The sequence below is a fragment of the Ruditapes philippinarum genome, unplaced genomic scaffold (assembly GCF_026571515.1).
Source record: "Ruditapes philippinarum isolate M1 unplaced genomic scaffold, ASM2657151v2 ctg1226_1_1_1_1, whole genome shotgun sequence".
In the NCBI taxonomy this organism is placed as follows: Eukaryota; Metazoa; Mollusca; class Bivalvia; order Venerida; family Veneridae; genus Ruditapes; species Ruditapes philippinarum.
The window spans coordinates 277,681-295,274 of NW_026851932.1; the positions used below are offsets into that span (position 1 = coordinate 277,681).

General features: G+C 31.1%; 2 protein-coding genes across 3 annotated transcripts; one reads left to right on the top strand and one right to left on the bottom strand.

The window, feature by feature from the left end:
* Positions 1-47: 47 nt before the first annotated feature.
* Positions 48-1,214, bottom strand: LOC132743215 (THAP domain-containing protein 2-like). Its single transcript, XM_060731748.1, has 2 exons — positions 667-1,214; positions 48-278 (listed from the first exon to the last, which is right to left on the bottom strand). The coding sequence occupies exons 1-2, from the start codon at positions 856-858 to the stop codon at positions 102-104; spliced, it is 369 nt and encodes a 122-aa protein (XP_060587731.1). The 5' UTR covers positions 859-1,214; the 3' UTR covers positions 48-101.
* Positions 1,215-5,974: 4,760 nt separating this feature from the next.
* Positions 5,975-12,025, top strand: LOC132743227 (forkhead box protein J1-B-like). 2 transcript variants are annotated; one of them, XM_060731767.1, is made up of 3 exons: positions 5,975-6,202; positions 7,267-7,851; positions 8,369-12,025. In XM_060731767.1, the coding sequence occupies exons 2-3, from the start codon at positions 7,276-7,278 to the stop codon at positions 9,209-9,211; spliced, it is 1,419 nt and encodes a 472-aa protein (XP_060587750.1). In that variant the 5' UTR covers positions 5,975-6,202; positions 7,267-7,275; the 3' UTR covers positions 9,212-12,025. The 2 variants fall into 2 exon arrangements, with proteins under 2 accessions (XP_060587750.1, XP_060587742.1); XM_060731759.1 differs by lacking the exon at positions 5,975-6,202 and adding an exon at positions 6,486-6,650.
* Positions 12,026-17,594: the final 5,569 nt, after the last annotated feature.

Genomic DNA, 17,594 nt, shown 5'->3' on the forward strand with positions numbered 1-17,594 from the left:
TTTTGAAACAATTCTCCAAAATACAAGCTATGCCGGTAACTTCCGGTGTACACTTCCGCTTAAAACAATTACGACTACAGATTACATGTTAATTGTCGTTGTCATCGAACATACCTTTCACCTGACAAAATCTTCCTCTGCTTTCGTCTTGATGGTCTTTCATTTCTCCAATCAAACACTGTGGGTACAGCTGTTTGCTTAAGACATTTCCGAACTGGTGTCCATGTGTAATCTTCTTGTTTGAAATGTTTGGAACAAACAACTGTTGTGCTACTGATCTAAAATATTCATAAAACATCATTGTCTGTGCTAAGAGGTATAAATACGGAATTTGTAAGGACTCGGGGATGTTGAGTCATTTTACTGTATTTTGAGATTTTGACCCAGGTCGAAGAATGTCCAAGAACTTATCTTCAGACGTCAAAATATGTTAATTATAGAGTGACCTACATAACGTGCTGTTAAAATGTATTCTGATCCAATACAAGTGAAAATGTACTGGTATTTTCATAAACCTATCTAGAAACTCTGTTGTTTTTTTACAGTAAGCTTCTCTTATTCATAGTCGAAATACTATTCACCACAGTATTTTTGGTAATATAGAAAGTTAGCTTATGACTTTATTATGTAGTTACACCAGATGTAATAAGAAACCGCGGAAATTACCTTGAAATGTTCCCCTTCATCTCTTCTAATATTAAAAATCCATTGCTTTTTCAAAGTGTCATCTTTAGGTATTTTATGAAAATGAATTGTATTATCATATCTAGCATCTGAATAACAAAGTGGTACACAACAATGTGAAGAAGATTTTCCCATTACGCGTAACACGCTTGGGCTTATCAGGTGGTCAGCCATTATTGTTTATATTCATGCTTAGTTAGCCTCGTTCTGGTGATAGAATGCAAGGTATGCGAGGCCATAAAGTTAAGATATATATCAGTTCGGAAGTAATCATAGTGAGTTATATCAGTTCGGAAGTAATCATAGTGAATGAATATAATGACTAAATATGAACAAAGCGGGAATAAAAATGTCATAACTGATCGAGCTTATAATTAGCAGACAATTTAAAAATGTGTTTTATTTAAAATCCCGTCACTTTCAAACATATGTTAACTGAATTATGTTAGAATCTTAATTAGTACTGTTTGAAGTGTAATACGTTTTTACAGTGGATAAAATTTGCAACCTGACCGGGCCTCGAACACATAACCCTTGTGATACCCGTCGCTTCTTCAACAGTGGACATTACCCTATTAACCATGACATCATTTACTGATAATAAACATGTGATGAGAAGCATTTGGAAATACAATATGCAAATATTTAGTATTTCAATATCGGACCTTGCCTTGCTGCTGAAAGGAAGGGCGGGGGATACTTAATTTTATAATCAGGTTCAAACTTTTTTATCATTGCTTCTCCTTCAAGTAAATACGCCAATAGCATAAATAACATAACATTATCTACATCTCTGATACGCCAAAAAACGTGCTGACACCGACATACATTTGTAATCTTAACCGTCTATTTTTTCCACACATGATACAAATATTATTTAGTAAATTCAATACAAAGTGAAGTGTCATATTAGTGGTTAAAGGGACTCCTCTGAGGTTTAAAAGCTTAAAAACATAATATTTGAATTTCTTACATAAATGAGCTGGGGCACTTTAAACAGGATATATGCAAAGATAGTTAAGAAATATACTTTGAAATAAATTGAAAATCGTACTTTTTATGCTTTTCTTTTGAATAACTATTCTGGAAAAACAAAGCGCGCGAATGATATGAAATTTTGCGCAAAGATTAGTGGTCTAAACCTACATCAAATAGTACATTTATCTGGAAAAAAAGTATTTTCAGTCCCATCATGTCAAAAAACCTCAGTGGAGTCCCTTTAAAGATCATGGGAAAAGGAATGATTTTGTAACTAAAATTCTCGCCCTACGTGAACCATAAATTCCTAAAGTCCCTGCTAATTCCGACACTGCGAACGCTGCATATTTTTTAGCCCGGGCTGAAGCATATTTTCTCCGCTAGCTACCGGGGCAAAGACCGGGGCTACAATTGACTGATGTGTTAGCAACAACTTATTAGTAATAAAAGTTTTACAGTAATCTCCTGGATGTCAAAATAAATACATCAGGGTCGCTAATCCACACTTACATCAGGGTCGCTAATCCACACTGACATAATTTTATAACCTTATATAAGTTTTGTCAAATGCTGAAAAATATTATGTAATTTAATTAAAATTATAATACTATTTAACCTTAACTATTATTCTTAATTGAATTTGTTACATGTAGTATCAAGTAATATTATCTATTGACAATGGCACTTCTGAAAACACAAAAATTAACAAGATCATTGTATGGTAATTCAAATGTAATAATTATAATAAAAAATGTTTATTTTTATAGTTCCATGACAGATTATTTCAGGTAAAAGCACGTCGGCAAAAGTTTGTTTTATCTAATTTGATCATACAATACATAACAAAACCCCAATTGGACAATACATACAATTACAATAGCTGATATTGCTAATTTTTGCAACTTCAAAAGGCGGAGTGTTTTGAAAATCTATTCTTACATTTTTTGTTTTGAATGGAAGCTATTGAATTTACAAATATAGATAAAATATTTAATGTGGGTTAATTGGCCAACATTATAATTGGTCTGCGTCGTTATGTCATCTTCTAGGGTTCTGAAGCTATCTGTCAGCAGTCATTGGAGCAAAATATGATATGTAAGATGAAAGCAATTTTTCGAAAGTCAAGCATCTTAAAATAAATAATCTGTTAGTATTCCCAAAACGTGATCTCCCTTATACACATCGAATTAAATTAATATGCTTTTTTGTCGTATCTACCTTCAAGCACCTAAACATTTTCGAGCCCTAAAATTTGTATAATTTCTAGAAAATACAGTTTATTTTGAGCATAATCTTTTGTTAATACATATCTTTATGGATACAAATGTATTTGTACATTAGTATAATGTACAACAATTATAATGGAACAAAACTGAAAGGTTAATTTTTCGCACGAGTTATGAAGATCTGCATCCCTTCAGTGACACTTTTTAAAAGTTGTATCATATACAGTTTATCTTTCTTTTTCAGTTTTCCTTATTGTATCAAAATATTACGAATGGACACGTCCAGATATCGGTTTAATGTCGTCTACACATGATCGTCCTGTCATCACTTAGTTGCGTAATTCGTACCGTGATCAACGCGCAAGTATACACAAGAAAACATGACAAAAAATATTTTATATTTTAACTCTATTTTTTTTCAAAGCAGGATAACATTTTTTTAAAAATATGTACAATGTTTGCCAATTACCACCATGTTAAGACACACATATTCTTCAGAAAACTTGTGTATAATTGTTAACTGCTATTTTTCTCACTGTACATGTGTATCATTGTAAATTGGCTATAAGCAATGCATTTTGTTTTATGCTTAATAAAATTCGTATTCGTATTCGTATTCGTATTAAGGGTAAACTTATCAAAAAAGAAATGATATTCGTTTTCAACACAGTTCACGTTACATTCAGCTAATAATGCATACATCAAATACAAATCTTGCAGAAATTCATTTTGTTTTATTTTTCTTTTGTAATTTTGATTACTGTTATTATTTAGTGTCACAAAGGTTGTCACTTTATTTGACACACGTCTAGATTTTTTTCAATCCCGCTAAAAACACAAGTCAACGGGTTTTCGAAAACTTGTGAAAACCACTGACAGGATTTGTTTTTCGTGCTGTCTTTAAGTGATAGACACACCATTAAAGTTGATTGAGCCTATTAGGAAGCAGAGATTAATGCTCAAGATTAAGAAGTATCATAATAAATAAAACTCAAGATTAAAGCGGTGTTGTTAGAAGTGGATTGATCAATGAAATTATATAGATTAAAGCTGCAAAAAGTTAAGAAGAAAAAAATGTAGCAAGTATGCCTGATTTTAGTGATACTTCGTTCCAGAGATTGACATAAAATTCATAAATGCAGCGTACATTCTCCTTACTGAAAATTATAATTAATATCCGTTCCAAATATAATAGGATCCTTAATGACATAAAATATTTATATGACATAAAATATTTATAAAAACGATCATTAAAGAAAACTGGCAAGCATTTTGAAAAACACAAATATAGAAGAGTCAAGCAAGCTATTTTACTTAAATTAGGCCTGCTCATAGAAACTATTGCAGACGACAACGGAAGTACATGAATATCACAGGGGCGTTTTATCACAGAAGTGAATGTGCTTTAATGGAAGACCTTCCTACATTTAAATTAATTAGCATTCTACAATGAAAAATATATTTTTGTCTGATTTCTCATTAGGATCGAATTTGTGAAAACTCTGTCTTAAATAGTTTGATATGTATGTACGATTTGCTTCCCTTAATCATTAATGATGAACGAACATAACGCATACGCTGCCGTAGAATCAGGTACATGTCTGTCTCCGGATCATTAATTAAAAATTATCAATATATTTAAAAAAAAGAAGATATATCTCTATTAGCTCACATACTCAACATTAATCACTTGTTTTTCTTATTGTAACCGAATTGGTTTTATATATAACGACTTATCGTATATATGGACATCCAGCGAATGTCCGTGCATTATTCAGTCTACTTGGAAGCAAATGTCCAACTTCCATTTTCGATCAGTTGAGTTTTCGACCATTCCGAGATTCGTCGAGATATTTTTGTCTTTAACGGACACCTATATAATACATGAATAGAACTACATCGGAGAATTCAACCATTAATCTGCTGAACCCGAAAGTTTTTATTTTGAAATTGAAATATCTCTTTGAATTAATTCTTCCAGTTTTAAAAGAGGGTAAATGTCATTGCAAAATTACAATAGGTCAAGGGATAAGTTTCACCAGCTTCATAGCTTCCTTACATGCCAAAATTTAAAGTTTTAGGTTAAATTCGAGCTATGAAGCTATAACAATCAGAAAAATATAGTCAGCGACCAATCCAGTCTTTTTAGGGGCGTCCATTGCCGAGTAGTTAAGTTGACTTAGACAAAGCACTTGTCCCTCAACGTTTGAATCCCGATAGGAACAGGATTCTTTCGTGTGAGGAAGCTATAGCTATCCAACTATATGGTACGGATGGTGATAGGCACCTTCGCCATATCACCTCTACTGAGTAGGCCTACTGTGTTGACCAGTGCGACGTTGAACAAATTAAATTCAAAATAAAATAAAAGTTGATTACTTAAAAATAAAAATTTCATTGAATGAACAGCATTATGGTAGGTTGACATAAAGGAAAAAAACATAGGCACTGCGTAAATTTAAAGCACAGACTATATAGTATATTCAATTACTGATAATTATTTTCTATCTGATTATTTCCGATAACTTTATATAGATCATTTCTAATTAATGGCGCATTTTCTTTAATTAATTCTCCAATGCAGTACAATTTTGTACATAAGTTATTGACAATTCTTAATTTAGAAACAATATGCGGCGATTATTTATTACAGGGTCTTTCAAAAAGAAATATCTTCTAGATCTACCTCTGTGCAACTTAAAAATATTAAATTAAACCACGGATTTATATTACAATGTAATATAAATCCGTGATTAAACTACACAATTAGCTTCAGAATACATGTATTTCAAGTTGTTAAGAAAATAAATGTTAAACACTGAAGACCTAGTTATTTTTTATTTATTTTTATTTATCTATTTTAGATGTCAACAGAAATTTGTGTCAATATTCACAATTATTTACTGTCGGTGTTTACTCGTTGCTGTTAGCCGTCAAAACAATGTCAAGTAAATGCTTTCAAATGATAATTCATTCGTCTGCATAACCCGGGATCCAATCAGCCAATAGAAATAGGTTTCTCAAAAAGCAAACTGTGTCAAACAAACTGATTGGCCTTTTGTGGAAACTGTATTTATAGTTGTTTACATTGTTGCTACACCATAATTCATTCAGTTTTCTGAAAGAACAATTGCAAATTAATTCATTTCTCTTGAACAGTTCCAAAGAAAACAATATTTTTCTTAAAGTTTGATGGATTTAATTTATATTGGGAGATAAAAAATAGAAGAAAGAAGTTTGATGCCGTTTATAAAAAAAAACAACAACGGAATTTTAATTTTAAAATTTAAAAATCAGTTGAATCATTCTAGAAAGTAAGTATCTTTTACATATATTATTTTACTTGTTTAATTTTAATCAGAACGATTAATTTTTTTTGAACGTCATTTTTAAAAGTTCATATGGATCTTGCAAACTTGTTTGACAGTTGTTATTATCTTACACGTGGAAATCTATTTTTGGACTATAAAAATCGAACAACCAATGGTTAACCTCGGATTATCTTTGACGCCTTTTCTGACTGCATGCCTAAACCCATATACCTGCATAATAAGTAGATTACAGGACATGTACACAATGTATAGGTATATCTATTGGACTATACCTGTATGTACATGAAACTGCTCTGCCCGGGAAAAGAGTTAAACAATTTATTTCATTCTGGGTTTAAGCTTTGTACTGTAGAGGTCACAGTATTGCAGAATATTTAAAGATAAATGGAATTTACACATAGAAAAAATATTTGATGGAAAAAATCTTAAGGTATTAATACTATAATATTACTTTGAAATAAACTTATAACATATTTGCGTTTTATAGTCTTAGAATTGAAAACGTTGTTTTACAATGTAGTTTAATTTAAGGTTTAATTTTTTAATCAGTTTCAAGTTTAAACAAGAATCTGGTGTTGACATTTTTATACTTGATGAATTTTGCATGTTTCTGTTTTAATTTTTTTTTAATAATTATTTGTAAAAATTATTTGTTATATATAGCTGGATCTATATATTATGTGTCTGAATTAGGTTTCAGTATTCCATTTTCAAATGCTGTAAATATACATGTATAATGTTAAATTGTAGATCTACACATCTCTTGATTATATCTGAAAAACAATTTATTGCTTTTAATTCGGCTATGGATATATAACTTGCTTATTTTTTAGTTTTTTCTTTATAATTGAGAAAAATTAAATCATTGTAAACATACATATTTATAGGGAGAAAAACACATTAATTATATTTTTAGAGGTTACAGTGTTGCAGAAATTGAATTTACATGAAGAAAAACTAATTGATGGAAAAATGTATTTAGATAAAATAAATTTGAAATATTAATTAATATTAATAATTAAATATAATCAATGTTTTTTTTCCAGACTTGATCAATGCTAAAAGTACACCCCCAAATAGGCAGGTCAAAGTATCCACAGGCTTACTCTCTTCATCAACATCAGCCAAGGATGCCAGCTCTAACCCGTGACCACTTAGCCTTAAGGCTACGTCAGAATTGGATGGCAAAATACCCAATGGACACATGTAGCAATGGAGGCACACACCTTGATGACAGTCTGACAAGCTTAAACTGGCTCCAGAATCTGAACATTCTAAAGATCACCACTCCAACACCACCATCTAGTCCAGGGCCACCAACCTTTGGAGATTACAAAAACATTAAAGTGAATCCTAATTCAATATTAAATGTTGCATGTGGACCTCCACCAACAAAAATGTTTGAAATGAGATTTCCGCCAGTAGACACTCCACCTCTCACACCAACAACCCTTGGTGGGGATTCCATAGACTATAAAACTAACCCATATGTGAAACCACCATACTCATATGCAACATTAATATGCATGGCTATGAAAGAGACTAAGAAAAGTAAAATAACTTTGTCATCAATTTACAACTGGATAACAGATAACTTCATGTATTACAGATTAGCAGATCCAAGTTGGCAGGTTAGTTAAATATCAATTCCTTGACTAATTGAATGATGGAATTAGAATAATTAACCAAACTTGGAAATTGTGAAAATTTAAGTGTTCATATTTCCAGTTTTTTAGTAATAATTCTAATTTATTGCCTTATTGTTAATTAAATGGCAACTTCCTGGAAAGTTCTTTGTATTGAAGGGGACTGGATGTATAGAGTATTGTATTGGTTTTTTTTTATCTTGGAAGAACTCTTTGGTGTGCTAATGATTGTCACATTTTCCAACAATCTTTATTGAAAATCAATGTGGTTGCCAAGTCTTTATAGCTGCAGAAGAAGCAGTTTATCTCGATTGCTGTTCTTGAATTGTTTTCAGTCACATGTATCTTTAATGAAGTTGTAAATGTACTTATCCCATCTGATAGATATACATTATTTTCTTGAAGAAAAAGTATTTCATATTTTGTAAAGGGTATCATTTTAAACTTGTTTATAAACTATATGTACAATATATATAAGAGGCCTGATATTTTTTCTTTTCAGAACTCCATAAGACATAATTTGTCACTAAACAAATGTTTCCAGAAAGTCCCTCGCAGAAAAGACGAGCCTGGAAAAGGAGGATTCTGGAGAATTAATCCCGAATACAGTGACCTTATTGAAAATGGTGTGTTCAAGAAACGTAGAAACTCTCGTGATGGGCAGTCAGGCTCAAACACAAACTCTCCTACCACAACTCTTCCAATTAACTTAAAGAGAATTAAAAGTGAACCAGTGGATGATGGTTACGAAGACATGGGTTCAAGCCCGCCAGCAAAAATGCGCAGATTAGATTATGGAAATAGTGTTTTACATTTTGGTGCTACTGAGGATGAAGGTCATTTGAAAGGGGATTTCAACTGGACCTCAATTCTGAATCAAGATATTGAAATCGGTGGTGTAAAAATTAAAACTGAAGATTTAATAGACACAAATGATGACTCCGCTAGTCCAATCATGGCAATGAGCCCGCCTTCATCAGACTCAAACTCTGTTAGTGACTTTGGTTTAGATGACCTTTTAGGTGAAAATGATTTTTCACCATCACAATCACCATTAGACTTTACCACCCATGATTCTCTCAGTTTAGAAGTGATAGGCACCGGAATTAAAGCACCCAACTGGTGGGCAGACAGTTTTAATGCCGGAGAGCACAGAAATCTCCTACAAAACATTGAAAATATCGAAACGAGAAGCGGACTTAATACTCCAGTTGCACCTTCACCTGTGCACGAAAATGAAGAAAACGATCATCCGTGGTTTGACAGATCGGCTCTTAATCTCGATACACCTTTTGATGTTGACAATTTATTTGACATTGAAAACATTCCTAGTCCCCATATATGATTGGTGGGGCATAAAACAAATGCAATATCGTATTTAAATAAGAAACCATTAGTTGCCTTAGAAATAAGCTAAAATATTGTCAAATATTCTCACATGAACTTTAGATTATTTTTTGAGATGTGAGTGTAGAATGCTGCCAAAAACTACCATTTTTTTTAGCCATTTAGCCATATATACTCTATAAATCATTACTCTGAACTGCCAGTACCTTTAATTCATTTCTCAGTTTAAAGGCATATTTTAGATGAAATTAGAACATTAATTAACAGTATGATAGGGTAAAATAATGGAAAACACCAGTATATTTATTTGATTTTTGCATCAACAGTCATATACTTGATGTTTTCATGATTTTTTTAAAAAAGTTGTTACTCTTGTTAGTGTTTTCTGCTATTATTACGATTGTTTCTTTTCCTGATAGCTCAATCATGTTTGATCAAACTTGTTTCATTTTACATCACAAGCATTCAGTTGAGTTCATTAGAGATCATGTTTATGAGATCATTTCTTAACACTTTACCTGCTGAATTTTAATAATAGACTTGCCCAGATTTGAATTTGGAACAGTCCATTTAAAGGGATTTCAAATTGACCTACCAGCAGTATAGAGCCTGGTTGAACTACACAAACGTGCAGCCTCACCTGGTGCTAAACTGGTGGCAAATGGTTCAAGCAGGTTTTTGGTTAACAAATTTGTTTATTGTATAATTTTGTTGTAGATAGAAATGGTATGAAAATACCAAAAAATGTGATAACAATAAAAGTGCTGTGTAAGTACTACCATTGAGAGAGAGGTTCCATTTTGAAACTTAACAGATTTTTGCATAATGAATTTTACCTATGTTTTTGGAATTGTAATTGACAGGTATGTTAAGAAAGAAATGTGGTCTGTTTATTTTACATAAACATGTATATTTATATCTGCAACTGCTCATAACTTTTTCAATGAGTTCTTTCAAGAAATAATGCCAACAGTAGATCAATTTTTACAACATATTCCAATAATTTTTTTTTTTAACAATTAAAAACATGAAAAGCTTTATTTAAACAATTATTATGAAACACAACTGTCACTTTCATTTTTGAGTTTATGCTAAATGAAAGTTTCATTCTGGTGTCTCTCCAGGGCATTGTGCAAATTTATATATATAAAAAGGGTGTCATGTACATTGACACGATCCTTATCAATTTCCGTCCTAATGTATTCCGTCCAGTGATACATATATTACTATTTATGCATGTACATACTGTAAATAGTGTTATTAATTACAGAATTTTATTTTGTATATATATATAGATATTTATATATACACACATTGTATATAAATCATGTAAATATTAACATTTTGTATTTATTTATTTAAAAAAGAATAGGGAGAAAATATATTAATATATGCATATGTTCATGAAATTCATTGTTTGACAAATTTTGTTTTATCATTTTTTTAATCGTTGTTCAAGTATTTCTTTTCATTTTTTTTTCAAACATCAGTCCTTGTAATCATGGTTGAATAAGATTGATAATTGTTTGAGAAAGAAACAGGGTGCATATTTTCTAAAGGAATTACAACACAGTGTAATATACCAGTATTATAAGTTTGAGATCTAAGTATTAAATCGTTTTGGTATTTTCTGAAAGTTTACAATACTTTAAACAGTTTATGGATCAATAAGTAAGTATATGTGATAAATACATTGTAAACCAATATCTGATCAAATCTACCTCAATACACTATTTTTATACTTATAAAACTACATGTAGTAAGAAAGGAGACAAACACCTAAAAAATAACAGGAATTTTTATCCTATGTTATCAAATTTAGTTTGATTTATTTTCAACAATATATATTTGGTATAATAATGTAACATGCTAGGTCTGTTTTCCATATCTTTCTATGTGAAAAATTGTGCACACAACAAGTAAACCATTTAAAACATTTTTGGGGAGAAAGAACAAAAGCTTAACACTGCCAAGAGATCATTTTTTTCACAATCAAAGAAAGAAAATGTGTTGAAAGGAACATTTTTTTTTTCATTTACATGTATATGTCTCTATAATGAAAAAGGTTACCATAATAGTAATGGTTTTAAACTGCTGCAAAATATAATTTAATACTTTTCTCTGTATTTGATAAACCAAATGATAGTGTAATAGTATAATAAAATATGTAGTCCGAGTTATAATATATTATTTTATAAGTGTACATGAAATTAAGACGTGTGACTTCATGTTTTTAAATTTTATGTAGACATGTTTTAGTTTAGTATTAATAATCCTTGTAGAATTGGTGTCAAATCAGATATTTTATTTTGTTGTGTTTTAAAAGCATTTTTATAACCTTTGCTTGAGATTTAATCCTTTGAACTCATTCCATTTTTTGAATTTCAAAATTTCTTTGCTATACATTTATCATGCAAATATAGATTTGAAATTAATATATCAAGTAATAATTTTCATTTGTATTTTCTTTACTCGCAAGGGATAACTTTTTGAATTGTTTATTTATTATTCTGGGGAAAATTTAAGTATAAAGCATTAGTAGTAAACAATATTATAATAAGTAGAATAAACAGTTTAATCGTTGATTAAATTTAGGATAGTTTTGACCAGGAGTTATAAGACTTGTCTATAAGTTGTTTCCCTTGTGAGCATTAAAAGCTGGTTCCCAGTATCATTCAGTATTAGCTTCATTATCATTTGTTTCTTGTTCCCAGCACTAGTGTGCCTACACCGGTTGCAAGTGTTTACACTATATTGAAAATAAATAATAATTAAAAAAAATGTGAAAATAAAAGTATTTTTGAAAAGAAAACTGTGTTGGTTTTGTTCCTCAAATATCTGTTGTATTTGGTTTCTCTCGGGCCGTTTCAGCCAGGACAGAATGCAGGAAACACCGCGCGCAAAACTCGTGCAGAATTGCTTGAAGGGAACAAGGCAGGTTTATACATAATTAAGCCACGTTAGTTTCTTTATTTATTGATATGTACCTTTGAGGCAAGATCGATGAAATATTCAGAGGCCATGCTTCGATTGAAGGCATTGCTGCCCAAAATTTCCCGTCATTTTCAGAAGAAGAAAAAATCAAAAACTATCTAAATTTTACGCATTACATCATGTGTATTATATTTGACCATTAAAATGCTGAATTTTATAAACAGACTTGCCCATCTTTCTATCTGGACAAAACCTGTTGTCATTATTTTCAAAAATACAACTGTATGTAGTTTGCTGCAGACCGTGTCGTCTGCAGTGGTCACGTGGGTAGAATCTGTTACCGCCCTTGCGAAAAGAAAATGACTATAGCATTTTGGTGATTATAAACTTAATCTTAAACAAGATGAAGATTTCTTGAAGAAAATAATGGTCTAAATGGATTCGCCCACGTATCTGCACAAGGTTTAATACATTCATGTTACTCGTGACAGTATATCAATAAAAAAAAACGTACCGTACTAAATACCTTAGATGTCATTATTTATGTGTTTAAACTTTCAAATGCAATAAACACCATTTGCGAGTATATGAATTTATAAAAGGAATGAACCAATCTTAATACCTTTCAAACACTTTACATACAAATCGAACTGGTGATAAGTAAATAACATGGAGTGGTTGAACTTAATATAACTTGCCCGGTGTAAAATGCTATAAAGGTCCACGAAAAATGTAGATAAAGAATTAGCTCAGCTTTATCTATATATAATCTCTGATTGTTTAATTTTTTTATTTCTCTAAATTTTAAGCATGATGATGATGATGAAGCACAAAAAGGTTTTTATAAGGTATCCCTCTCCCCTCCCCTAAAAAAAATAAATAAAAGAGATTGTGCACACATCTTTTTTTCAAAGAAAACCAAATGTTTGTGATATAATAAGTAAGTAAGTACTGGTGATATTTCTTTTTCAATTATTTTCAATCAATCGAGTTGTGCCGCGTGACCGTCCAATATAACCCCATATTGGACTCTGTAGTATACAATACATTTTCTATATTGGACTGCATGTTGAGCGTTAATTTGGTGATTTTCTTCTTTTGGTTTCGAAAATACTCAAAACCCAATGACTTCTTACGTTTTTCTAAAAGTACATACAGTTCGCATATTTAGAACAAATTATTTTTGTGTAAATGATAACTTGATAAAGGTAAAGTGGGAAATACTCGAACAAGTTCTGTCAGGAATAAATGATGACGTAAATATGAAAAACATCATGGTCACGTGACTGACAGTTACCGCAATTTCGATAAATCTTTTAATGACAATTAAAATAAGCAAGGACTTACATTAAGCCCAGTGAAATAAGTATACATGTATTGAGTATGTACAAAGCTTTAATCTAGACTCGCGGCAAGAAAAAAATAATCAAAAATAAATAAACAAATAAGTAAAATACATATATTATTTTAGTTAAAAATGAGAAAGTCTTGACAGTTGGTGAAGGTATCCGCCAGTAGTCGAGATCCATACCTACCTTAGCTAGCGGCATAGACAAATGAAACTTGTTAATCCGGAGAAAATATCTTAAGACGTTGAATCGATTTTATTGAATTTAAATAATCTCCGGAATATCAATTAAATCTCTTTCGGTCATATTGATTTAAGTGATTTTGCACACTTGGGTATAAATGGCCCAGTGATAAGTGAGTCAAACTCTATATTTGGTAGAAAAATATTTTAAAAGGTTATAAGTTGACTGGTTTTCCGTGGTATAATTCCTTTTCAAAGTTTACATATGATTTAGTGAGAGGTTTAAGTCGAACAATGATAATGCATAAGTCGATCAAAAAATTGGAGAAAATTTATATCGTTAAATATGTAGTTGAATCACCTTTTTGAATAAAACTAAACACTTCAAGTGTTGTATTAAGAATGTAGTGACCATCATGGTCACTCTTTTACTAGTGACTAGCACGTGCACTGAGACGCAGGCGTTAATTTGCACGTGCATGCGTATGGCGTATATCAATTCATCCAGTCTATGTCATTATCATAACATACTAGCGACTTATGCATGCAGTCGAAAACATAAACTGTACTGTTGGCTGCTTAACCAAATTCAAAGAACATAAATTAATAATAATAATAATAATAATAATAATAATAACAAGACTGTAAGGAAGCAAGCCGCTAATTAAATATAAAATGCACGTTCAGTAACGAGGTATTATTCATTTTACCAGACAGAACAATATTGTGATTAGTCCTATTGATAGTTCTGGTAGGACAAATTCGGCATTTTTAAGCATTTTAATTCCAAGATCAAAATAATCGTATAAATAGTCATTTTTGCTAGAGATTAATCCGCTACCTTCTTCACAAGACAACATTATGTGTAATGAATAATAAATATAATATATTTAGAATTTAAATAGATATAAATTAAAATGTAGAAAGTTAATATTTTTAAAGGAAAAAATAAATAAAAGAAGATAAAATGAAATATTTTTAGAGATATCAGACCATTGTCCACATAAATTAATTTGAAAAGGAAAAGTATTTTTGAAGTTTTAGTAATTACCTTTTAAAAATAATAAAATTTAAAAAAAAATTAAATTATTGTCTAGTAAAAAAATCTAAGTTTATGGGGAGATAATTCTTGCAATATTGGTGCTAGAGTTATGAAACCTTGTCACATAAGATGTGGATGATGATTACGTAATATATATTTGAAGTATGAAGTTGATCCCTTTAGAAATAAATAAGTAACAGTAAAAAATAATATTTTTTATGGAAAATTCTAAGTTCAAAGGGAGAAAAATCTCAAAATATTGGTGCTAGAGTTATGAACCTTGTCACATAAGATGGGGATGATGATAACGTAAATATATTTGAAGTATGAGGTTGATCCCTTAAGAAATAAAGAAGAAACAGTAAGAAATAGCATTTTTTGAGGAAAATTCTAAGTTCAAGGGGAGATAAATCTGAAAATATTGGTCCTAGAGTTATGAACCTTGTCACATAAGATGGGGATGATGATAAGGTAAATATATTTAAAGTATGAGGTTGATCCCTTAAGAAATAAAGAAGAAACAGTAAGAAATAGTATTTTTTAAGGAAAATTCTAAGTTCAAGGGGAGATAAATCTGTAAATATTGGTGCTAGAGTTATGAACCTTGTCACATAAGATGTGGTTGATGATAAGGAACATATATTTGAAGTTTGAAGTTGATACCTTAAGAAATGACAAAGTTATAGTGAAAAATATTTTACTGCACCAAAACTTTAATCTAAAATCTGGACGCGGACGCCGACGCCGACGCCGGGGCGAGTAGGACAGCTCTCCATATACTTCGTATAGTCGAGCTAATGAATAAAACAGTATTGAATACAAGTTGTAGTAAGCCGCTTACATTAAATATTAAAACATGCACGTTTTCCACCCTTGTTTATTTACATGTGTATTTATTCATTTTGACCATGCACGAACATATTTCGTGATTAGCTCCTAATTGATGCACCGGTTCTGCGTGCACGGACAAATTCCGGCATTGTATGGCAATTTGGTTGTAATTAACACGATCAAAATAACACGTAAATATTGATACTTCAGCTCTTTTGTGCGTCAGATTGAACAAATCTAATCCGCTACCCGGATATCCCTATCACAAGATCGATTACAGTTTTTATGTCGATTTATTGCTTAATTTTCAATAAAGTTATGAAATATCTTAGCAATTTAAATCAGATATAGAATGTATGACGAATGTATGAAAGCCCTCTTAATAGGTCTCTTTTAAATCGTTTGCAATAAAATAAATAAATAGATAAATAAACATGAAGGAAAATAGTTTTAGATTGATATCAGACCTGCGTCAAGTCGGCTTTTGACCTAATGTCTATTACATTTCCCTTGAAAAGTGCAAATGTACTTTTATTTCGACCAACAGAGATTTCTCTATTCTTTCCTTTTTTAAGATTTTCTACATCTCTACATCTAAACATTTAAAAAAAACCTTAAGATTATTGTCGCCCAAGACAGAAATGACGAAACCAAACTAAATTGACAAGAAGCTTTTTAAACTCGTACAGTACAGTATATTTTTTCATTTTTCAAAGAGTGCTTTTGCCAGAGATGCTAGAATCCACAGGCTCCGGGTATACTCTATAGTCTTTGAGCTACGTGCTCGCACACACACATTCAAGTTTTAAATGGGTAAAAGACTTGACTTTCTCATCATTGGGTTTAAGAAACGCTTGTGACTTGGGCTTCTTACTTTTACTCTAAACTTCTGTGCTAACAGATACTCCAAGAGGACTGTAAAACATGTTGCCGCGAGTTTAAGCACGTCTGGCCCATTCAGCGGCTGGTCACGTGACCTCTAAAAGTCGTCTGCAATGCCAGCGATTTTTTTATTACATTTTTTAACACAAAACCTTAAATGTCATATCATTACAGAATATCATGTGGTCACGATATAGATTGTAACACTATAATATATTATACTGCATCGTATTGTCTGGTGTAGTAATAAATTGTAACAATGGCCAAATTAATGCCAATAAAATAGAATAAGATCTGAACGACTGTCTTATATAAGTATATCTAAAGTCTGGGGGTAATCAGGCGACGGACATGTTTTAATCTAAGTTACCTACATTTCATAAATCTGGCCTATTGAACAGTTTTTGGAAGCATTATTGTAAGTTGTTGCACAGAATAACTTTAGGAACAGACTTATCTTTGAAATACTCTCAGTGACACACATTTTAACAATAATTACTTTGAGGATAATTATCCTCAGTGAATTTGGACATTATCTCTCTTCAAAAACATTTTTACTCAATACATTTTTTTTCCATCGTATACTATCATTATTGGTGCCAAATGACGCAAGCTCATTTATTTGACGTTATTCGTGACGTCATGAAATTCTTGATCCGTTATGCGTTCCTTGTATTTATTTATCTCACTCAGTTTTAAACAGTATCATAACTCAGATATTTTCAATATCTCATCGAAGAAAAGTTATTGATGCTCATAAGTAAAAGATACGTTGCCCTTATTAATATTTTCAAAATGATGCTGGTAAATAGCTCTACTGCCGTACCTTAAATGCACACTGGGTCATATTTAAAACAAACAAACGTTGTATGTCCCTAACAGTTAGTTTCGACCAACATTGCATTATACATGTATTGTAACTTAATAAATAATGGCGATCAACAACCTCTGCGTTGGTCAAAATACCTCACATTTGAGCTCTTTGTGCTCAGAGGAGCTGAAAATAATGTATTGAAGTCATATTATCATCTGCGGCTTTCGAAACTCCCATAACGAAAATAATCAAGTAGTTTTCTGTCTTACATATTACATAAACATATACATGTATATAACCATCTAGATAAATAATTTAAGTTAGGAGTATTTTCCTTAGTGTCACTT

Coding starts and splice junctions, on each gene's coding strand:
- LOC132743227 (XM_060731767.1), top strand. CDS start 7,276: ATGCTAAAAGTACACCCCCAAATAGGCAGGTCAAAGTATCCACAGGCT. Junction 7,852..8,368: donor TAGCAGATCCAAGTTGGCAG/GTTAGTTAAATA, acceptor TTTTCTTTTCAG/AACTCCATAAGACATAATTT.
- LOC132743215 (XM_060731748.1), bottom strand. CDS start 858: ATGGCTGACCACCTGATAAGCCCAAGCGTGTTACGCGTAATGGGAAAA. Junction 279..666: donor ATGAAGGGGAACATTTCAAG/GTAATTTCCGCG, acceptor TGAATATTTTAG/ATCAGTAGCACAACAGTTGT.